This window comes from Chiloscyllium punctatum, chromosome 44 (genome assembly GCF_047496795.1).
Source record: "Chiloscyllium punctatum isolate Juve2018m chromosome 44, sChiPun1.3, whole genome shotgun sequence".
NCBI lineage: Eukaryota > Metazoa > Chordata > Chondrichthyes > Orectolobiformes > Hemiscylliidae > Chiloscyllium > Chiloscyllium punctatum.
The window spans coordinates 53,248,263-53,272,565 of NC_092782.1; the positions used below are offsets into that span (position 1 = coordinate 53,248,263).

Consider the following 24,303-nt stretch of genomic DNA (forward strand, 5'->3'; position numbering starts at 1 on the left):
TGGTGATAATCCACCAAGGCAGACTTCGGGACAGGCAACAACAGAGTGGCCAAGCAGATTCTGTTAGCCAAGTTTGGTGCCTATGAGGATGGGCTCAACCCAGACCTTGGGTTCATGTCACACTACAGGTGACCCACTGCACTACACACTCTCACACACACATTCTTACAGATCCATATACTCATACAGACGCTCTCTCATACACAAGCTCTGTCTCATACACTCACACATACACACCTCCCTCACTCATACCCACACGTGCACCCTCTCACAGAAGTATACCCCTTTACACTTACACACACATATACACAGTCTTTCACAGACACACACACACCCCCTACACACACACACACATATAGGTTTGTGGGGTGAATTTGTACTTGCAGAATTACATTTTATTTTGCTCAAAAACTGCATGAATTCATGTAAGATTCAGTAAATCCTTTTTTTAGAAATAGTATCAGTCTGAACATTGGGACACAAACTTTATCTTTAAACCTTCAATGTATTAACTGACCTGACATAGCACCTATTGTTTAAGTTCGTTTGAGAATTTAACTTTAAAAAATCTGGGATTAAAATATGAAAGAACTGAAACTAACATGGTCATTCTAAAAGATGAGAGATTTAACAAATAACCCAGGTCTTTTTCAATAAATCACCTGATTTGCATCGCATTGTAAACTTTTGCTTTAAATTCTGTATCCTACAATCTTATTCTCCACAATCACCTGATGCAGGGGCAGTGCTCTGAAAGCTAGTGATTCTAAAGTAACTTGTTGGACTATAACCTGGTGTTGTGTGATTTTTAATCAGGACAAATCAGGACCAGCTGCTCCCTCACTGTTGTGGGAATGGCCATATAAATCTTGGACTCGGTTAAACATCAACTGTGCATGTGCCTTCCGGGGCTCAGTGTTCTTAGTCATTCTGGATGTCCACCTAAAGTGGCTGAATATGAATAGAGTTAATCTGTCAAACACTAAGGATGATGATAGAAAAACTGTGCATTTTTTTTTGCAATACAGGGATTCTGTAAGTGTTGATCATGGATAAAAGGGCATTGTTTACAAGCACAGAATTTGAATATTTCTCAAAGTGGAATGGTATTTGACATATAAGGACAGCTCCATACCACTCGTCATCCAATGGTCTGGCAGAAGAGCAGTCCAAAATTTGAAGGTAGGATTAAAGAAACACAAAGCAGCTTCACTAGATACCAAACTGTCCTGGTTCCTATTTGATTACAGAACCAACTGTCATACAACTACAGGGAGAGCTCCAACATAAGAAGATTCTGCACCAACTTAAATCCGTTCGTCCCTGACCTTGGATGAAGGTGAAACGGCATTAGGAGCACCAATGGCAGGCACAAGACTCAGCTAAGTGAGAGAGGTGGTTTATTTCAAGGGACCAAGTTTAGTGTAGGAACCATGGGAATGGCTCTGGATGGGTAAGAGGCACAGTCAACACAAGGTCAGTTCCAGTGACGTATAAAGTTCTGGTAGGTGCAACGGTCCTGAACAAGCATATGGGCCATATGAAAGCTGCAAACTTGCATTTGGTGCAAGAGCAAAATGTTCCTGGCTCCTTGACAGCCTTTTTTACAGTTCTGGAATCCATAGGTTCTCTCTGTCTCTCTCTGTCAAGTGTTGAAGAGAGCTCTGAATCTGAAATGGTCATGACCGATGTCACCGCAACAATACCTTTGCCACCTGAAAAAGAGAATGAATTTCTTCCAAGATGGTGTGGGCGCAAGAGATGACCCATATCCCATATCAGAGGCAGAGTTGGAGGAACCTGACCTTGTGCTAAAAAAGCCCCAGGAGGAGCTATAAAAAAGCCGGGCTATCTCTTTCAACTCAGAGGTGGAGTGATGTAGCGATTGTAATGAAGTCAGCCAGGTGGATTTAAAAGAATATGAGGTCCCTCATTTTGGGCTGTTAGTCTAATCGAATCAGGAAGTCCTGGCTTACTGACTGATAACAATAAGTGTTAGACATGCTGTTCACTCTGAGAGCTGGCTTTGAGGGAGATGGATCAGTGTAAAAAGACTCTCCATGCGCAAATAACAGGTGGGTGGTGATGAGATACCTGTTTCTGGAGTTATTTTATGAATGGGCAGCTATTATTTTTTCTCTCGCACACATATTACAGAATCATAGAAGCATTATAGTGCAGAAAAATTACTTTGTGCCAATTGTGCCTGCACCAGCTTGCTAAATGAGTTTCATTACCAAATGTCATTTTCCTGCTTTTTTCTCATGCCTTTGGAAATTGAATGGTTATTTGGATAAAAATCAACACTCTCATGAATACCTTAGATGAACCTGCCACCAACACTTTTCGGCAGTACGTTTCATACCCTAACTACTCAAAGAGTGAAAACAGATTTTCCTCACTGCATCCTTGCTTCTTTTGCAGGTCACTTTAAACCTATGCCCACTTGTTCTTGCTCCCATTATTATCTGGAACAATTCCTTCCTATCTATTTTATTCAGCTTGCTCATGATTTTGAAAACCTCTGTCAAATCTCCTCTTAGCATAATTCTCTTCAAGGAGAACAGTCATGACTTCTTCAATCTATCCTCATAACTGAAGTTTCTCATTCCTGGAGCCATTCCAGATTTTTGCGTATTATTCTCCAGCATCATTCTAAACCTAATGATAAAATGATCACCATCTCTTAAATATTCCTCAACTAACACTTGATCCACTTGACTCCACTTCCAAGAACCATGTCCAACAGTGCATACTTTTCTGCTGGACTGGAAACTTTTCGCTGTAAGGAGCTCTCTTGCACACAATCCAGGAACACTTGCTCTTCGCTGCCCTGTACATATATTCCAGTTTATGTTTGGGTAATCTAAGTTTTCCATTATAACGATGGTAGCATCTCTGTGCGATCTCCCTGCAGATTTGTTCTTCTACATACTTTCCACTAGTTGGTGGTCTATAGTTTACATGTAGTAACATACCTTTTTTGTTCGAGCCAATTGATTCTGTGCTTGAACCCTCTGAGATATCCTCTTTTTCCAGCACTGCCTCTCCTTAACCAAACTGCTTCTCATTCTCCTTTCCTTTCTTCTAACTTTTCAGAATATCTTGCATTCAGGAATATGTAACACCTGGACGTGCCCTTCCTTGAGTCAGGTCTCTGTTATCACCACAATCATGGCTTTCTAATCTTATTTACAATGCTCCGTACATTCACATACATAATAATCCCGAGACTTAATTTCTTTCTTCCTTACTCTGACTCAACTACTCACTTACTATTGTCTATGCTAAGGCCAGTTGCATCTCTAAGTATTTTGAGTGCCTGGTCTTCTCCTCTAATATTCTCTCTTGGTTCCCATACCTCAAACCTTAAAGCCTTCCCAATAGCACCAACAAAATACACTGGGTGCACCACCTGACTTGTACAGGTTCAATCTTCCCCAGAGCCAGTTCCCAGTCTCATGCACAATTTTTCCAGCAATGCATTCGCCTGTCTTATTCTACTACTTTTGTACTCACTTGCACATGGCACTTGGAGTAATCCTGAGATTATTACATCTGTTTGCTAACTTTTTATCTAGCTCCCTAAATTCTGACTGCAGTATCACATCCCCCTCCTATCCAAGTCATTAGTACCAACATGGACCACAATCTCTGGCTGCTCACGTCCCTTTGAAGAATGACCTGCAGGTTACGTTCAGTGACATTATGGATCCTGGCACCAGGGAAGCAACATACCATCCTGGAGTTACGTTGACATCCACAGAATTGACCACCTGTTCCCCTAACTAATGAATTCCCTCTCATTATTACCCTCCTTTCATTTTCCTCCTCTCCTTACAGTTGAAGTGTTTGTAGTGTCACAAACATAGCACTGACTGCACTCTTCTGAGAAGTTAGTGCCTTCATCAGCTTTCAAAATGGAAAACTGATTTTCGAGCCGGACAAAGGGGATTCTAGTATTACCTACCTGATTCTCTTGGACTGTTTGGTAGTCACTCAACCACTCCCTTCCTTCCTCCAAGCTCTTATGTTGTGATGTGACCACTCCTCTGAATGTTCTACCCACATAACTCTCAGCCTCAGAGATATTCCGCAAGAGTCTCCAATCATTATTCAAACTCTGAAACTTTACAGCTGAAAGTACATCCCGCACACATAATCTTGGAGCCTGGTAGGGTCTCTGATTTCCCACATACTACATGTTACATATACCACTTGACCAACCTGTGCTGCCATGTCTTAAACTCTCACAGAAACCTATAAAACTCCAACAGAACTAGACAGGGTAAACTTAAGAAGGATTTCCTTTCGACTAGGGAGTCCAGAACCAGGGGTCACAGTTTGAGGATGCAAAGTAGGCCATTTAGGACTGAGACGAGAAGACATTTCTTCACCCAGAGAGTGGTAAGCCTGGAATTCTCTGTCACAGAAAGTCATTGAGATCAAAATATTGAAATGTATGCTCGAAGGAGTTAGATATAGTTTTTAAGCTTAAAGGATCAAAGGATATAAGGAGAAAGCAGGAACAGGGTGCTGAGATGGATGATCAGCTATGATCACATTGAATACAAGAGTCAGCTGGAAAGCTTAATGGCCTATTCCTATTTTCTATGTTTGAACTTACTTAGTCTTACTTACTTGGTTTTAACCTTAATTCCCTTTATGCTAACTTTACTTCACTTACAATACTTTGCTAATTATATTACTTTAGTACAATGGCACTGACTTTCATTTACCCTTATTGTTTTACACTCCTCTGTTTAACCATTTTCAACTGACTCTGTGGACAGAATAGTTAATTCATGGATTAGCAGCTATCTGTGATCCACAGTTATTTATTTAGCAATTGATTAGAACTGCACAGATCATGCCATCATCCAATTTTAGACAGACAGCATCTTAATCTCAGCTCAGACAGCAGATAGGGTATTACAACTGAGCTAATATCATCAACCTGCAGAGAGGGGTGGGAAAATGGATAACATTATTCTGAGATTTCCACTCTTGCTTGCTATTCAATGATTCTTGCTGGAAAATGTTCATATTGAAACACAGTGTCGGGCACAGACATAGAGACATCTTCATGCACAAAATTAGTTACTTGGGAAAACATCAAATTTGCCAATATTTATGTTAGAAAGACAAGCAAGTATTCACTGCTCTTGGACAATTGCAAAATTACAGAAAGAATGTAGCTAATAAAATATGTAAAACAAGAAAAGCATCTTTTTTCAAAAACAAAACAATATTTTCTTTCTTCCGTCCATATTCTCTATATAATAAAATTACACTTGAAAATGGTGCACTTGCAGTTTGGTCGCTCCTCACTGAGGCAATCCATGCAATTGAATGGAGGAGATGTATGCTTTAACAAAAATGCTGTGAAATAAATTTTGTATTATTGTTTATAGAGACATCAAATACTACCACCATCTTTGCAAATTGGATGAGCTCTTAAATTAATAGCCATCACATAAAGAAATCAAAACCTTTTATAAAAGGAGTGATGGTATACCACAAGGGACACACTTACCAAAGTAAAATCCCAAGGGCTGGGCGTCAGAAAGGTGAAGGAATTTCCTCGTCGGAGAGGTGGCCTGAAAAACAGAAAGCCCAGTTTATAGGAATGTTTGTCATCTGATTTGACATGACCCAGTTTGAAGATCCCAATGTTGTCTCTGTTATGATTATAACTGATCTAAGCCTATCAAACAAACATGAATATTGTCCAAATAATTCAAAATACGAGCAAAAAGACATATCAGCAGATGCAAGCCATGGCATCTCCTCTGTGGCTTTTTGGAGGTCAGTACCAGGTTAACCAACAAGATGCTAAATGCTGTGGTGTAGAGGACTTTCAAACTCATTATCCACCCCTTCAATGATAAAGGCAAGACCTTGCTTACAATAATTGAAATTTGAACAAGATTATTTCTTGGTTTAAAAATGCCATTATGACCAAATACACTTTGCAATACTTATAGATTTAAGCAGCAACATATCCATTTGTCTGACATTGCTTTTTCACTTTCTTGTCGATCCAATTAGGTATTAACTATCTTTTTAAAAGCTGGATCAAAAAGAATTAATTCAGATTTCATGCGGACTTCTGTATTATTGCACTTTCTTAAACAAAACAAAAAAATTGCCTAAAGACCTAAAAATGACCTAAATATCTATTAAAATATGAGACAGGAACTGATGAAGCAGGTATAGGCCTTTCAGCTGACTGAGCCTGCTTTGCCAGCAGGTATGATTATGGCTAATGGAACTTTTCAATGCTTTTTACCCAAAATAACTCCATTTGATTTGATTTGATTTGGTTTTATTTACTAGTATCACATGTGCCGAGATACAGTGAAATGTACTGTTTTGCATGCTAACCCGACAAATCATACCCTACATAACTACATCAGGGTAATAGAACATAATGCAGAATATAGTGTCATAACTACGGAGAAGGTGCAAAGAAAGATCAACTCTAATAAATGAGAGTTCCATTCTTAAGTCTGATAACAGCATGGAAGAAGTTGTTCTTTAATCTGTTGGTAAGTGTTTTCAAACTTCTGTATCTTCTGCCTGTTGGAAGAGGGTGGAAGACAGTATAACAGAGGTGGGAGGGTCTTTGACTATGTTGGCTGTTTTCCTGAGGTAGCTGGAAGTATAGACAGAATCAACGGAAAGGAGGTTTTCTTGGTGGACTGGGCTGCATTCACAACTCTCTGTAATTTTCTGTAGTCTTGGGCAAAGCAATTGCCATACCAAGCTGTGATGTGTCTGAATAGGCTGCTTTCTATGGTGCATCTATAAAAATTGTCAAGAGTCATTGTTGTGGACATGCTAAATTTCTTTAGCCTCCTGAGGAAATAGAGGCATGCCGTGGCTGCTTGACTGTAGCGTCAACATGGATGGACCAGGATAGATTGTTGGTGATATTAGCACAAAGCTGGTGCCTTTTTTCTAAAAGTTGTGCCTTTTCTCAAAGATACTGTATCCTTGGTTTCTTTCAGAGGGGTCGTAAACAACTCCCGGCTCTGAGGTGACTAGTTTCGTACAGAGATTAAAGGGTATTGAGAGGCCTTTTCGTTTATGTGCAAACAATGAGACTTCAGGCCAAAGTGGTCATGTTTTAGAAGTGACCTGTATAACGAAAGGGGAGTGGTCAGCTCTCTCACTGCGCAGGTCAATCCAGAACAAGTTAGGAGTCCAGCTGTGTGGAAACAGGCTGCAAAACTCTCTCTCTCTTTTTGCCCTTCTAACTTTAATCTGTAAGCATTTGTTCCATTTTTACTGTTTTTTAAGGAGGTTTGCTTATTGGGACTATTGTGTATATTCGGAACAGCTTAATAAGTCTAGTTTGAATGGACTGAGTTCTATAGGGGTTCTTTATTCTGTTCTTTGTGTTGCTCTGTGTAATTCTGTGAATAAATTTTTGTCTGCTTTAAAACCTGGTAGTCAACTTAGCTACCTCACTCTGGGTAATTTTCACTGTATACTTACCAAAACAAATTGCAAAGTTATGATCTGGGCTGCCTGCTTAAGAATATTTTGAGTGGTCTGGTCTAGTCCATAACAATATTTACTCCTAGGAATGTGAAGCTCCTGACCACCTCCACCTCAGCACCATGCCACTAAGCTGTTTATGTCTTTTCTGTACTCTATCTTGTTATTGTTTGAGATCCGATCCATTATAGTGATGTCATTGGCAAATTTGTAAATGGGATTAGGGTTTAATTTGGATACCAGCCTTGAGTGTATAAGAACTATAATAAGGGGCTGATTATGCAGCCTTGTGGGGCACCAGTGTTGAGGTGTGCCACAAGAGCCTTCCTGTTTCTGCCTTTTTGTGTAATATAGTTATAAGTAACTTTTCCACTACATTCGTTACATATTTTTCTAATCAGCTTGTTGGATATGTTGTTACACACCTGTGGAGCAGGTGTTGCTTGAACTCAGATGTTCTGGCTCAGAGATAGGGACACTACCACTGTACCACAAGGGTCCTTAAGAAAGAGAACTTCAGATCAAAGCTGGCAATGGTAGATTTGAACCCATGCCTTCACAGAATTTGCAACTTGAGTCTACTGCAGTAGAGCCCTCAGCCACCTGGGTCTGCTTTATTTAATTTTCTCTCCTAATCAATCTGATCAGACATGTTATGTCTAAAGCATAACTTGAACCCGCACCACCTAGTCCCGAGGTAGGGCATATGCTGTGCGAAGTGAGCCCTTTAAAATTCTAAAGAGGGAGTTGAACCCAGAACCTTGCAAGTCCAAGTAAGGCTGCTACCAACTGAGCCACAGTTGATTAAAGTCCGGCTCTGCTTTATTTTGTTTATGGTGAGATTATTGAGTCTGCAGAGAACACAAGAAATGACTTAGATATTTTCTAATCAATCTGTGCAGAGATGTGTTTGCACAGCTCTGAAGCAGATGGGACTTGAAACATGGCCTCCTGGCTTAGAGGTAGGGGCACCACCACCATGCAATAAGACCCCCTAAATATCAGGGACTTTGGATGACAAGTCAAAAGACATTACCACTACACCAGATATTTTCCAAATCAACCTACTCTGGGATTTCAATACACACCAATGGGGCAGGTAGAAGTTGAACCCAGGCTTCCACATAGAGATGCTACCACTTCCCCACAAGGGCTCAGTTAATAAGTCCCAGCTGAGCAGGCCATTGCCTGTTATCAAGAGAACTCACACTCAACAAACTCTACAGGGAGATTAATTAATGATTTCTCATGGTTTATCACAATAGTGGCTGGTTGGCTAAATACAGGTTGGCTAAAGCACATTAGTTCATGTCTGGTCAGTACTCAATGTCATGTCTTAAGAAGCAAAGACAAAAAAGTTACTTGCTCAAACAATAATAAACTTGCAGTTTAATAGCATCTTGAAAATGCAAGGGAGGGACAAAACTATTTTAAATGGTTTATCACAATAGTCCATTTTATTTTGTTTTGCATGATTGTGTTTATATTCTTCCTTTCCTCATCAGTTTCCTGACTCTGTTCCTGCTGTATTCTAAGAAACCTCCACAGATTTATTACTATTTCAGGGCATTTTATAAGCATTTATAAATTTTCCACAGTTGTTTACTTTTTTTGTTGGTCATTGTTGACTGACCTTTTGGATTTTTGTCTCTTGAAGGGGTTTCAAGCCATGTCATAGTTCTTTGAATATTGCCCATGGCATACGTATAGTCATGCTTTTTAATATTTTTTCTCAATCCAGATCAGCCAATCTGTGCCTCATGCTTTCATAAATTTCTTCTTTAACTTTAGCACCCTTACATTAGAGTGAACTACCTCACTTTCGAATGTAAGGTAAAATTCTATCGTTACCTTTTGATAGTGAAGGAGCCCAGACAATTAGAGCACGCTTATAAACTAAAACAACATTGCATTCAAAAACGAATTGAATTTGCCTTTTAAGATCTAACCGGGAGTTTGCCTTCAAGTTTCAACTTCGTGTGAACAAGAACAACAGCATTCTGTAATACTTAATCAATTCCTGAATTCTATTGATTTCAAGTTGGAGAAAGGCACTACTTAAATGGCCTCTCTTCAATGGAGACTAGCCTGATGAAGGGCTTTTGCGCGAAGCGTAGATTTTCCTGCTCCTCGGATACTGCCTGGCCTGCTGTGCTGTTCCAGCACCACTCTGATCTAAACTCTGGTTTCCGGCATCTGCAGTCCTCACTTTTGCGTCATGGAGACTATACATTAAGCCAAATATGTAAGACATCTAAAATGGGAACAATAATCACAAACAACACTTCAATCATTGCTTAGTCCCAAATATTTTCGAACCAACAAGTTCACAACAAAACAAGTGTTTATTCTGTCTACTGTTCACATAAAAAAAAACTGCCACAGGTTGGAAGGGTGTAGAAGTTTAGGAATGAAAGCTAGAACTTTATTTGGCAGTGCATTTCTAGAGCTAGCTAATATTTTCATTGTTTAAAAGAAATTGCAACTATATTCAAGCTAGGTGACTGAACGGTCACTTGGAAAGCGAATCACTTAATTATGTCAATAATCCTAAAGGTTCAACAAGAATGAATTTCACTCTTTGTTCAAGTAGGAACACAATCAATATAAAACCACGTCTTCTGTGGCTGTTGGAATTTAATCACTGCAAATTGGTGCAAAACAAAATTCTGGCAACGAGCTCTGCAGAAAACAAACACCAGAAATCCTGTATCAAATAAATTATAACCCAAATACAGGTTGGCTAAAGCACATTAGTTCATGTCTGGTCAGTACTCAATGTCATGTCTTAAGAAGCAAAGACAAAAGAGTTACTTGCTCAAACAATAATAAACTTGCAGTTTAATAGCATCTTGAAAATGCAAGGGAGGGACAAAACTATGCAGGGAACTTGTAAATCAATATTTTCTACTCAGGAACTGTGACAACTGTAACATGTTTGTCTTAATTGCTTATTCCTAGTTAGCCTGAAGTTAGCTGAGGGTTTTGGCATGAGAGGAGAATGGAAGCAATCATTGAATTGCTGCATCTTTATGATGCTATGTAGGAATTTTCAGCATCAACATGACCAAGTCAGAATGATATGAAACTTCAAGGGGACTTTATAAGTGATGCTGTTTTCATTAACTTTCTCCTCTCTCCTTTCAACAATGGAGGTTATGGACAGAGAAAATGCTATCCATTGGTGAGTTGCTACAATGCATCTTGCCAGTGCAATGGGCAATATGTTGGCTCATTGGTAGCACTGCTATTTCATAGCTCCAGGGACCTGGGTTCGATTCCTGTCTCGGATGACTGTCTGTGTGGAGTTTACACATTCTCCCTGTGTTGGCATGGGTTTCCTCTGGGTGCTTTGGTTTCCTCCCACAATCCAAAGATGTGCAGGTCAGGTGAATTGGCCATGCTAAATTATCCATAGTGTTAAGTGTATTAGTCAGGGGTAAATATAGAGTAGGGGGGGTTGGTTACTCTTCAAAGGGTCGATGTGGACCTATTGGGCTGAAGGGCCTGTTTCCATACTGTCAGTAATCTAATCTAATCTTGTAGCATCACATACTGAGGAACACCAAGGTGAGTCTATTGGTTTTGTGTCAGTAAACTAAGTCAGCAGGAGGATGGGAACCAGGACAAAATATTAGAACGTTATCCCACCTTTATGAAATGCTGGGAGAAGCAGGGAGGTTTACAAGAGAGAATAGTAAATTGACAGGTGATGTTAGAGTAAGGGAGAAAGTAACAAAGTCCAAATCAGGGCTATATTGCATGAATTAGAATATACTGAATATAGAAATTAATACCTGACTTCAGGAAGGGAAGATTTGAATATTAAATATTCTTGAGCACAGAAAAAAGAGAAGAAAGGAAGGAACAGGTGGAGGGATGGCAATTTTAGTTAAGGATAACATTGCAACACTGGAGAAAAGGGATGTTTCAGCGCAGAATTGCTGTGGCTAGAACTAAGGAATAAGAAGGGTGCAATTACATTACTCGTTGTAATATGCAGACCACCATCTAATGGAAAGATATAGGAGAACAAATCTGCAAAGAAATTATGGAGTGGTGTAAACATCATAGAGTCTTTATAATGGGGGGGGGGGCACTTTAATTAGTGATGATTGCAAAGGGAGTTCATGGAATAAAAGGCATAATAGCAATGTGGATACAATATTGGATAAGGGACAGGTTTATAGTGGAGTTCCCTGGGGGTCAGTATTGGGACCCTTGCTTTTCCTATCTGTAAAATAAACTCAATCTTGGTATGCAGGAAACAATTTCCAAATTTGCAGATGACACAAAACTTAGAAGAAAAACTGTGAGGAGGACAGTGTAGAGCTTCAATGTGAGATTGCTGAGTTGCTTCAGTGGCAGACAGCTAGCAGATGAAGTTCATGTGGAGAAGTTGGAGGTGATGCACTTTAATAAAAAGGACATATAGCGATAGTAAAAAATAAAGGGTACTACTTTTAAGAGTGTGCCATCTGGGCGTATACAGATGTCATTTAAGTTGGCAGGATAAATGAAGAGAGCTGATAATAAAACAAACTGTATTCTAGGTTTCATAAATAGGGGCATAGAGATTAAAGGCAGTGGGGCAATGATGAACTTATATAGGATAATGGTTAGACCTCAACTGGAGTATTGTGTACAGTTCTGGGTGCCAGAATATAGGGACAGTAGAAATGCACTGGAGAGAGTGCAAAGAGATTTATAAGAATGGCTCCTTGAATGAGACATTTCAGTTATGAGGAAAGAAGCAAGATGTTGGAACTGTTTCCTTGGAGATGAGGCATCTAAGTAAAGATTTGATAGAAATTTTCAAAATCATAAGGGGTCTGGACAGAGTGGAGAGGGAGAAATTGATTCCACTTGTAAACAAATTGAGAACCAGACAGCAGAGTTTTGAAGTGTTTGCAAAAGAAGCAAATGTGAGGTAAGGAAACTTTTTCACATGGTGCATAGTTGGTATATGAAATGCACTAAATCAAAGTTTTTTAGGAGGCAGGTTCAATTCAGGCATTCAAGAGACCATTGAATGATTATTGAAATAGAAACAACATGCGGATTTACAGGGAAATGTAGGAGGTTGAATTAAGTAAAAATAGTCGACATCCTATGGAGACTCGGAAGGCAAGTTACTCACCAAAAACTTTCCAGCCTCTGAATTGTTTTTGTGACCATGGTGATTAAAGGTTGGTCCAGTTCAGTTATATTTTGATTTAATATTTTGTGTTACTTCCAAGCCATGCTGCACTAGCACTGATTTTTAAAAATAAAAATGAAAGCAGTGTAATTATATTATGAGTGATTTTTTTAATTTCCCTCCAACAAAGCCAATTATAATGATACAAAATCATACAGAATTAATGAGTCCCAGAAGAACAAATGTATCGAACAATTAAAATGATCAGGTGCACCACAAGACAGCAGTCTCTGAAGGGAGGGAAAACTGATCATCCAACATTGATGTTTAGAAAATTTGGCTTTGTCTGCCCTGTCTGAAGTATTACATCACCACAGCCTGTAACAAAACACAGTGCCCTTCTTTCCACTCAGCAGAGGGGAACTGGCCAGATCATTTTATTTGTTTTGGCAACCAAGCAATTGGAATGAGGAAAAAGGCAAGGCACAGAGATAAAAAAAGGTGGAAGTGGGTGGGAAGCGACATGAAAACACATTTGACAACAATAGGCCTTTGTTACTGCAGGGCTCAGAGGGAGTAAGTAAACTTCTTCCCAAGTTTCAGTACGTACAAAAATCCACAATGTCCCTCTTGGATAACTATGACTTAAAATTACATTGTAACAAACTACCATTGGGCTAAATCACCAGAGTAATAATACTGAGTTATTAGGCTTAATCGATCCCATTAATTTCAGTTTTTTTTTACATTGCTCCTTTGCAGTACTTCTCAGTACTTCAGACCTTTTCCAAAGGTCACAAAATTCTAGTGTGCTCACTATTCCACAGACATCATCTATATTCTAATACTTCACCCAAGAAACTACCTTTTAACGGCGAGCTGAGATTAGAAACATCCACACAGTAGCCCACGGGTCAAACAGACCCATCACCTCACAACATGTCATTGCATTTTGCAAAACATTGGCAGTTTAAACTCATTTTAATTGTATTTCTGATTTGCAGGTTTGAATCTTGAGGGCATGGGGAGTTATAGCTGCAACATCAGTGGAGACATTGTAAACCAAACCAACAAAGATTCAATGACTCAATACCACTCACTGTCAGTCCCATTGCCATTTAATTCCAGTCTCTATGTTGGCTTGCTGATGAATCAAGAATGTGTAGAGATAATGAAAAACTCATGTAAATTTCATATATGCCCTACTGCACAAACATTGACGGCTGACAAAGCTTAGCTTAAATAACCTCAGCTCAAACAATGACCATTAGGATGCTGTTAATCTCTAAGAACCACAATAAATGAACCTGTAGCGTAAACTCTTGGGAAATAGGACCCAATTTTTGAGTATGGAAAAAAAATAGAAAAATGAGAAAGAAATTACATAGTATCTTGAAATTTTAATTCAATACAGAGTGTGCAATACAGTTTAAATCAATTCCATAATCAGAGTTGCTATTACTCCAATTTTGAGGGTCAGTTACCTGGACAGCTGGTTTGTGATGCAGAGTGATGTCTACAGCATGGGTTCAATTCCTGCACTAGTTGAGGTCACCACAAACAACTCTCCTTCTCAACTCTCATCCTTACCTGAGGCGTGGTGAACCACCACCAGTCATCGTTCCCTAATGTGAAAGCAACTCGGTGGTCCTCTGGGCTATGGCAACTTTACCCTTACTCCAATTTTATTCTCAATAGAGTGTGATTGCAAGTATCGAAAAACAAAGCGTGAAGTCATAAACTGTTGTGGTTTATTGTGGAGATGTCCTTGGACTCCACTACTACTCTTGGGAAGAGGTGATGACCTAGTGGTATTATCACTGCACCATTAATCCAGAGATCCAAGTAATGTTCTGGAGATCCAAATACAAATCCTGCCATGGCAGATGGTGAAATTTGAATTCAATTTTTAAAAAATCTGTAATTACGAATCGTAATGGTGACCATGAATCCATTGGGTAAAAACAATGACTGCAGATGCTGAAAACCAAATACTGGATTAGTGGTGCTGGAAGAGCACAGCAGTTCAGGCAGCATCCAACGAGCAGCGAAATTGATGTTTAGGACAAAAGCCCTTCATCAGGAATAAAGGCAGTGAGCCTGAAGCGTGGAGAGATAAGCTAGAGGAGGGTGGGGGTGGGGAGAGAGTAGCATAGAGTACAATGGGTGAGTGGGGGAGGAGATGAAGGTGATAGGTCAAGGAGGAAAGGGGGGAGTGGTTAGGTGGAAAAGAAGATAGGCAGGTCGGACGAGTCCGGACAAGTCAAGGAGACAGTGCTGAACTGGAAGTTTGAAACTAGGATGAGGTGGGGGAAGGGGAAATGAGGAAGCTGTTGAAGTCCACATTGATGCCCTGGGGTTGAAGTGGTCCGAGGCGGAAGATGAGGCATTCTTCCTCCAGGCGTCTGGTGGTGAGGGAGCGGCAGTGAAGGAGGCCAAGGACCTCCATGTCCTTGGCAGAGTGGGAGGGGGAGTTGAAATGTTGGGCCACGGGGCGGTTTGGTTGATTGGTGCGGGTGTCTCGGAGATGTTCCCTAAAGCGCTCTGCTAGGAGGCGCCCAGTCTCCCCAATGTAGAGGAGACTGCATCGGGAGCAACGGATACAATAAATGATATTAGTGGATGTGCAGGTAAAACTTTGATGGATGTGGAAGGCTCCTTTAGGGCCTTGGATAGAGGTGAGGGAGGAGGTGTGGGCACAGGTTTTACAGTTCCTGCGGTGGCAGGGGAAAGTGCCAGAATGGGAGGGTGGGTCGCAGCGGGGTGTGGACCTGACCAGGTAGTCACGGAGGGAACGGTCTTTGTGGAAGGCGGAAAGGGGTGGGGAGGGAAATATATCCCTGGTGGTGGGGCCTTTTTGGAGGTGGTGGAAATGTCAGCGGATGATTTGGTTTATGCGAAGGTTTGTAGGGTGGAAGGTGAGCACCAGGGGCGTTCTGTCCTTGTTACGGTTGGAGGGGTGGGGTTTGAGGGCGGAGGTGCGGGATGTGGACGAGATGCGTTGGAGGGCATCTTTAACCACGTGGGAAGGGAAATTGCGGTCTCTAAAGAAGGAGGCCATCTGGTGTGTTCTATGGTGGAACTGGTCCTCCTGGGAGCAGATATGGCGGAGGTGGAGAAATTGGGAATACGGGATGGCATTTTTGCAAGAGATAGGGTGGGAAGAAGTGTAATCCAGGTAGCTGTGGGAGTCGGTGGGTTTGTAAAAAATGTCAGTGTCGAGTCGGTCGTCACTAATGGAGATGGAGAGGTCCAGGAAGGGGAGCGAGGTATCAGAGATGGTCCAGGTAAATTTAAGGTCAGGGTGGAATGTGTTGGTGAAGTTGATGAATTGCTCAACCTCCTCGCAGGAGCACGAGGTGGCGCCAATGCTGTCATCAATGTAGCGGAGGAAGAGATGGGGAGTGGTGCCGGTGTAATTATGGAAGATCAACTGTTCTACATAGCCAACAAAGAGACAGGCATAGCTGGGGCCCATACGTGTGCCCATGGCTACGCCTTTGGTCTGGAGGAAGTGGGAGAATTCAAAGGAGAAATTGTTAAGGGTGAGGACCAGTTCAGCCAAACGAATGAGAGTATCAGTGAAAGGGTACTGTTGGGGACATCCCATTGTCAATTATCAGAGAAAGCTCATCTGGTTGACTAATGTCCTTTAGGGAAGGAAACTGTCATCCTTTCCTGACCTGGCCTACATTTGACTCCAGATCTACAACAATGTGGTTGACTCTTAACTGCCTCTGGGCAATTAGGGATGGGCCTAGCCAGAAATGCTCTCATCCAGTGAATGAATAAAAAAAACTTATAGTTACATCAGTCAGTAATTTACCACACATCATGAACTGTGTTCCATACCATTCCTGGACATTGAACTTGAGGCAAGCTAAGCATATTTTTTACAGTGTGGAAGTATCAAAATGAATCACAAACTGTTGTAGATGTACAGGACAAAAAGGCCTCGCACAGTTCATTGTATAAATAACTAAGTAAAAAGGCATTACGTTATTGTTCTAAATAGGGTGGAATAAAAATGTATCATCCATGTTTCGCCACAACAGAAGATGAACAATAAGATGATTAGGATCAAGTTTATCTGTTTGTAAATGTGTTAGCTGGACTAAATTAACTTTGAGGAAATTAACTCAACCAAATGCAGCAAAATAAATGATAAGATATACAGGTGAAAACAGAGTATATTAGTTCAGTGCAGCACATTGTGCTGGATCATCAGATCACATTCAATGCTCAAAAATAACTTGGAGGTATCTACTTCAACTGAGAATAAGTGATATTATTTTCTTGTGCTGAAATGATATATGTTGTTCCTGAATTTCTTCACTTGGAACAAAATTTATCTTGTTTATTATGGCAGAGTTGAAGCAAACATTCAGAATGGAGTTGTTAAGAGAATAAAAGGTAATTATCAATCAATTTTATTTTCAAAAATAGCTTCCCTCAAAAAAATATATAATATGCTGCCTTAACCTCTCTTCACAACTCAAACAGTACATACTTGGAAAAACTGTCACTGACCTCCGTATTGTGTTGAAAGTGTGATGGACACTGGAGAACAATTGGGCTCACATTCACATGTTATAGTCCATGACAGGTCCACAGCACTTTCGATACACTCAACTTTCACGTTAGTTGTCTGGGCAACTGTTACATATGATGTAATAACATAAACATGAAGTCAATAATTTTGGCCACAGGTCTGTTTACTGATCCACCTTATATTAATCATCCATATTCAGTGGGTAATATTTAGTATTACACAGCAGCAGAGTGGCATAAACTATTGAGAAATACATGGCTTCCCAATTGCCAAGTCTCAGTACAGCAACTTTGCTATCCTTTTACTTAGAGCATCGTCCCTCTTACATGACTTGAAGACATTTTCCTTGGAACACTTTCAAGACAATTATCAATTGACATAAAGTCTAGAGAATTTGGAAACTAATTTATTGGGGGAGGAAAGCATAAGGGGAAAAGTTGAAAAGAGTAAATGGCATTAATTACTAATGAAAGGCACCAGCTATGGCTCATTGGCTGTGATATTTTGAAGATGAGCAAGGAGGGGCTCTCCTTGTCCTGATGAATATTTCTTATCTATTCATTATTACATTATAATTTGTAGGAATTTGTTATGCACCAATTAGCTGTCACATTTCCTACCTTAAAACAACTAGACTTCAAAAAGCAATTGGTTCACTGTGAAGTGCTTTAGTGCATGTAAGGGCAGTGAGGTACACTATCTAAGTGAAAGCATTTCATCCCATTACAGCAAACATGCTAATCGTCAATGATTTATAGGAAATGCTAATTACTTACTCCGCTGGCATTTCTTTACTCAACTATAACTTCCTCTCTTCCCATTTACTATAATTTCAGTTTTATGTATTGATTACGAATTGTTAGCAATTGAGTCATGTTTACAGAAAATACATTCTATCCCTTCTAGATCAAAGTACTGCATAATCATGTGATATTCTTGACACTCTCAATGCTTGGCTAACTCCTAAGTTAAAAGTCAGAAATTTTAAAAAAGCTTTCCCTCAGCTTTAAATTGGTAATAAAATAAATTAAATTGATCTTTTTACGAGCAAGTTAAAAAATTCAGCATGAACATCAAGATTCCAAGAATAGTATTTTACTTGATTTAGAGGCATAGTTTTTCTATGCACTCCAAAAGCAAGCTAACTGACCAGTAGCAGAAAATGCATTAGTGACATTGAAGAGCATTGAAATGTGTACACTGCTTAAAGGAATCAATAGTGTAGATACTTTGGAAATGTTTCTTCTTGCTGGGAATCTAGAATTAGAGATAACAGTCTCATGTTAAGGGCTGAGATGAGGAAAAATTCTTTCATTCAAAGGGATGAGGATCTTTGGAATTCTGTATTGAAGGTAACTGCAGAGACTCAGTAGTTAAAGACATTCAAATTAGTATTCTAAAATCTAAATCACAAAGGAATTCAGGGGTAGTGTGGAAAAATGGATTTGAGGTAGAAGATCAGCCAAGACCGTATCAAACAGCAACTACTTCTACTCCTTGAACTAGATGGAAGATTACGAAAATAAAAAAGCCACACTGTAATGTAGGTCTCAAGAAAGTGGATTAAAACAAGACCAACATTACAATTTTTAACCCCATTAATGTTGTCACAGTTATTTATTGTTTGAATACTCTATGAATAATATTAGGACATTGTGTTTGAAGATTGGATTGGACTGCGTTTCAATAAACCTGACTTTTCAATAATCACAATTATGTGTTTATTATCAAAACAAAACATATTAAATTTTCGGTTACCATATATAGCCAGTAATATGGAAGCATAAATGCTTATCTCTCTAAATATCCACAAACACACAGACAGGCAACAGACAAGCACTCCTCAGAAAAAGAAAACAAAGCCTTGTCCTATGAATTTTTCTTGAATGCAAATAGACTTCATTAAACACACATGGCTCAGAAGCCTTTCGAGCACTTATTCACAATAACGAATACATTTCACCTGAACTGATTTGCAGGGAATTCTTTGTAAAATTGGGGAAGATCAGTTGGGCAACTTGTCCATTGCAAACTTTCCTCCACCTTAGTTTGTTCTGGAGCAGGTTTTCCTTGTACTCAGCTGATTCTTAGCAGGTTTCTCCTCGACTGAACCAGATAAAACAAAAACTGCTCCAAGCCAGCTCTGTTCAAAACAGCCCAGAAAGGATCTAGAGCAAAGTATAAGGTCAGTATCTGCATTTCTGTGGACATTTGTAACCTATCATTCTAAAATTTGTCTTTTAAGAGAGGGTTGATACAGCTAAAAATGGATATGGATGGGAATTAAATGGCTGCGTGGAGAGAGACACCACCCCCCCATGAAACTTCACACCTATGCTGCATCAGGAACTTCAAACAACAGCCCCGTAAGGAAAGGGAAAAGAAGAGGAAAGTCAAAATGACCAACTGGACTGTGATCTATAAAAATAACAAGCGAGGATGATGACGCCCTGCTCAACAATAAGCCACTCCTCTAGATTATGTCCCAAACTGCAAACACATTTTGTGTCTTTTCCTTTGAAAAACACAATTGATAGGAGTTTCATTTCTACTTGCGTTTGCTAATGGACTTGTGTTTGCTAACCTTTCTCATGTGCACCAGCCTGGGTTTGAGCAATATTGTGCTGTGATGGTCACAGTTGAAGAACTATCCCCTAGTCACTCCTATCTTGTGAGGAAAAAGACTGTCTCACTCAGTGCTAGAAGTCAGCTAGCTATTAGCCATATGAATAGTCTCTCTCACCCTGAATGCTGGAATTTAAAACATAAACAAAAGGAATCAAAACAACGGTTATTGCAGATTGGTTAAGATTCTAAGGATCATGAAACCAACAGGTCAGCTGCTGATATTAATGCAACCAGTAACCTCCACTGCAGTTGCAGTGTTCAACTATCCACACTCCATATATTTGTTATGTTTTAATCCTTTTGGACTCACTTTTAATCTGTGTCTATGTTTGTTGCATTACAAATGCTTCTTGCATTTAGTGATTAACAAACTCACTCTTTGCTAACTCAAGAAGCGTGTTCAAATTGGAGACTTTTAAAAAATAAGTTCACTTGCATCTGGGGAAAAAGCTATCTACAAGCAAAGAGATCTGTTTCGAAACTAATATTGTTGGGAGCAGATGAATATAGACAGGCAGCCAGTTCATCCCTCCACTCCAGCGGGCTTCACAATTTGGAGTATCTTGTATGAAATTGTTACAAATTAGGGACCCTCACCCAGGGTCTGTGTGGAAACCAGTCATGTGATTTTTAGGAAGCCTTGTTCAGAGTGAACTTTCCATTACCTCTTTTGAAGAAACTACTCCATATTAAAACCACCAAACTTGAAATAAGTTCCTTTTTCTGCGTCCTTCAATAAATTTAATATAATTTTTTTATGATAAGTGCTTTTTAAGAGGGTAAAGGCAATTCATAGAGCAAGATTAAAGGTGGCAATATTTTAGCATTGGTTTGGTCTTAAGGGGCAGCTTATAAAAGGACAGAAGAGGGGCAGAAAGGTAAATGACTTCAGGGAGGAAATTCCAGAGTTTAGTGCCTAATCACTGAAATTATGATGGCAATAAAGAAGTGATTAAAATGGAAGAGCACAAACAACTTTGCAGATTGGAGACAGTTACTGTAGAGCTGAGACCATGAAAGTATTTGAAAAGAGAAGTGAAAATTTAAGAAAATAAATCAAGGCAATGATAATCAAGGCATACACAATGGGAGTCAGCGTACGTCAGTGAACATGGGCGATGAGGACACAGCTTTACAGTTTTGGATGACAGTTGTGGAAGGCCAGCCAAGTGTATTGGAATATTCAAATCAAGATACAATTGCATGGAAGAGTTTTAGTAGCAGACCAAACCGAGAGCCAAGAATTATTATGGAGGTGTAACTAGGCTGTCTTCATAATGATGCAGATGTGTAATCAGAACTTCTTGCGGGTCAAATACAAAGTCAAGGTTATTGATGCTAAACTTTCTGGTTTAGCATCAGATAGTTGCCAAGGAGGAATGGAGTTAATGAATAGAGATTAAATTGCCTTTCTGGAACAAATAAGAAACATATTGATGATATCTTCTTTCTGGTCACAAAAATATGTTAGAACTGAATAAATAAACTTATATTTTCTATTGGCTGGAATGAAGTGGTTCGCATTGATGGTACAGAAATTACTTTTATCTTCAAGGCAAATAATATATGTGAAAAATAAAAGTGCATCGTGAACCTTGTGTTTGCCATTTGAGTCATTTGGAAAAGACACAGTATACACAACTATGGTTCAAGTGGTTTTCCTCTTTCCTCCAAGTCAGAAGACTCAGTCTCTCTTATTAATTATTTAAATTAGAAAAGTGAATGTACTATAGCCAAGTTTGTGGATGACACAATAATTGACAAGAAGACAAGTGCTGAGGATGACACCAAGTCTTATGCCAGAAACGTCGATTCTCCTGCTCCTTGGATGCTGCCTGACCTGCTGCACTTTTCCAGCAACACATTTTTCAGCTGTGGAGGGATACAGACAGGTTACAGGCGGAGAAATATAATGTGGGGATGAATGAGGTTATGTACTTTGACAGGAAGAATAGAGGAGCTGAATATTATTTAAATGGATAAAGACTGGAGAAAGGCTTTGGGAATCCTCATGCATAAGTTACATAAAGCTAGCACACACATACAACATCTTATAAAGAAAACAATAGAACATTGGTCTTTATTTCAAAGGGAATGGAGGATAAACACAAGGAGGTATTGTTAGATTATACAAGGCACTGGAAAAGTGTGAACAGTTTTGATCCCCATATCTAAGCAAAGATATACTGGCATTGAAGGCAATCCAGAGAAGGTTCACTAGGCTAATACTGGGTATAGTGGGAAGAGAGGTTGAGTAGGCTAGGTCTGTACTCATTGGAATTTGAAGAACAAGAATCAGCCTTATTCAAACATATAAGGTGCTTAGGGAACTTAACTGGTTAGGTGTGGACAGGTTGTTTCCCCTTGTGAGAGAGTCTCGGACCAAAGGGCATAATCTTAGAATAAGGAGTTGCCAAATTAAACAGAAATGAGGAGGAATTACTTCTCTCAGAGGCTGGTTAATCTATGAAGTTGTTTACTGCAGAGGGCTGTTGATGCTGGTCATTACGTATTTTTAGAATGAAGATAGATAGATTTTTCATCAGTAGGAAATCAAGGGTTCTGGCAATAAGACATGAAAGTGGAATGAAGGATTCCTAGATACCCATGATCTCAGTGGCGGTATGATTTAACAAGCCAAATGGCATTCTCCATTTGTGGAGACTGGATCATGAAATGTATTCAAGACTAAGATAGACATATTTTTAATCAGGAAATTAAGAGTTGAGGGGAAAAGTAAGTAAAGTAAAGTTGAGGACTATCAGATCAACTAAGATCTCACTGAATGTCTAATTCAATGGGCTGAATGGTTGCTTCTTGTCCTACATCTTGTCATCACTCCAGTGCAGAACAGAGGAAGTGCTGCACTGACAGAGATATTGAGAATTTCTGAGAATTTAAATCAAGACTCTGCTTTCTCAGGTAGAAGTTAAAGATCCAAAAGCATTCTTTCGAACAAGAATGGGGAGTTACCCCAGTATCCTGGTGAAAATTTATTCCTTAGTCTGCAGTTTGTGGGTTTTGAATGTAGGTTTGCTCACTGAGCTGCAAGGTTCATTTCCAGATGTTTTGTTACCTTTTGTGGGTGTTTGCTATGTGCAAATTGGTTGCTGTGCTTACTAAATTCCAATAGTGACTACCTTACCAAAGTCCTCCATTGATAATTTTAAAACTTTTGGGACATTGAGAGCACATAAAATGTGTTAAATAAATGTAAATCTTTTCTTTCTTTATAACTATTGACTTTCATTAAGTTTCAGGCTTCTCTTTCAGTTGACATGTCAACCTGTTTGCTGCTCATGCTTTGTAAGTCCAAAAGTAAAGAAACTTAGCAATTGCAAATTCATCACAATGATTGAATATCATAATTCTAAAGAATTAATGACTGAAAATATTTTCCAATCAATCTGTACAGTGATGTTATTACACACCATTGAAGCAGGTGGGACTTGAACCCAGGTGTCTTGGCTCAGAGGATGACTTAATACTGACAGTAAACCTGTTCAGGCTGAAATGGGCCAGAATACTCTCACATTCTGGATTAGTGGTGCTGGAAGAGCACAGCAGTTCAGGCAGCATCCAAATAGCTATTTGGATGCTGCCTGAACTGCTGTGCTCTTCCAGCTCCACTAATCCAGAATCTGGTTTCCAGCATCTGCAGTCATTGTTTTTACCTCAGAATACTCTCACAGTCCACTGGCAGCCTCTAGTGGCGCACGTCACAAAATTACAATGCAATTCCCTGCTTATTCTTATCAAAGGAGTGTAAAATCTCTATGACAGGTTTAGAAGATTCAGTTAAGACAGGTTTTTTATTTTGCTATTACACAGTGAATTATAATTAATTTTATATGTCAATGATATCCCCAGCAGTAGAGTCTCTTCTTTCATTCTACCCTTAATAATTTCTCCTTTGAATGCTCCCTCTTCCTCCAGATGAAAGGGATAGCCATGGGCTCCTGCATGAGCTCCAGCTATGCCTGTCTATCTTCCACAATTATACCGGCACCATTCCCCACCTTTTCCTCCGCTACATTGATGACTGTATCGGCACCACCTCGTGCTCCCATGAGGAGGGTGAACAGTTAATCAAATTCACCAACGTATTCCACCCCGGGCTTAAGTTCATTTGGACCATCTCAGACACCTCCCTCCCCTCCCTGGACCTCTCTATCTCCATCAATGGTGACTGACTCAACACTGACATGTTCTACAAACCCATCGAATCTCATAGCTACCTGGACTACATCTCCTCCAACCCTGTTTCCTGTAAAAATGCTATCCCTTATTCCCAATTCCTCTGCCTCCGCCGCATCTTCTCCCAGGAAGACCAATTCAACCACAGATGGCCTTCTTCTTCAAAGACCACAATTTCCCCTCCCCACATGTTTGACAATGCCCTTCAGCGCATCTCCTCCACTTCCTGAACCTCTGCCCTTGAACCCCATCCCTCCAACAAGGACAGAAACCCCCCCTG

At 39.8% G+C, this 24,303-nt stretch overlaps 1 protein-coding gene across 2 annotated transcripts in view; it reads right to left on the reverse strand.

Annotated features, from left to right (window-relative positions):
- The window catches only part of net1 (neuroepithelial cell transforming 1), a 165,810-nt gene that overhangs the window by 107,329 nt on the left and 34,178 nt on the right, over window positions 1-24,303 (reverse strand). For both annotated transcript variants that reach the window (XM_072562949.1, XM_072562948.1), the window contains exon 2: window positions 5,537-5,600. In XM_072562949.1, coding sequence (XP_072419050.1) covers window positions 5,537-5,600 — 64 coding nt within the window. The remainder of the gene's footprint in view (window positions 1-5,536; window positions 5,601-24,303) is intronic.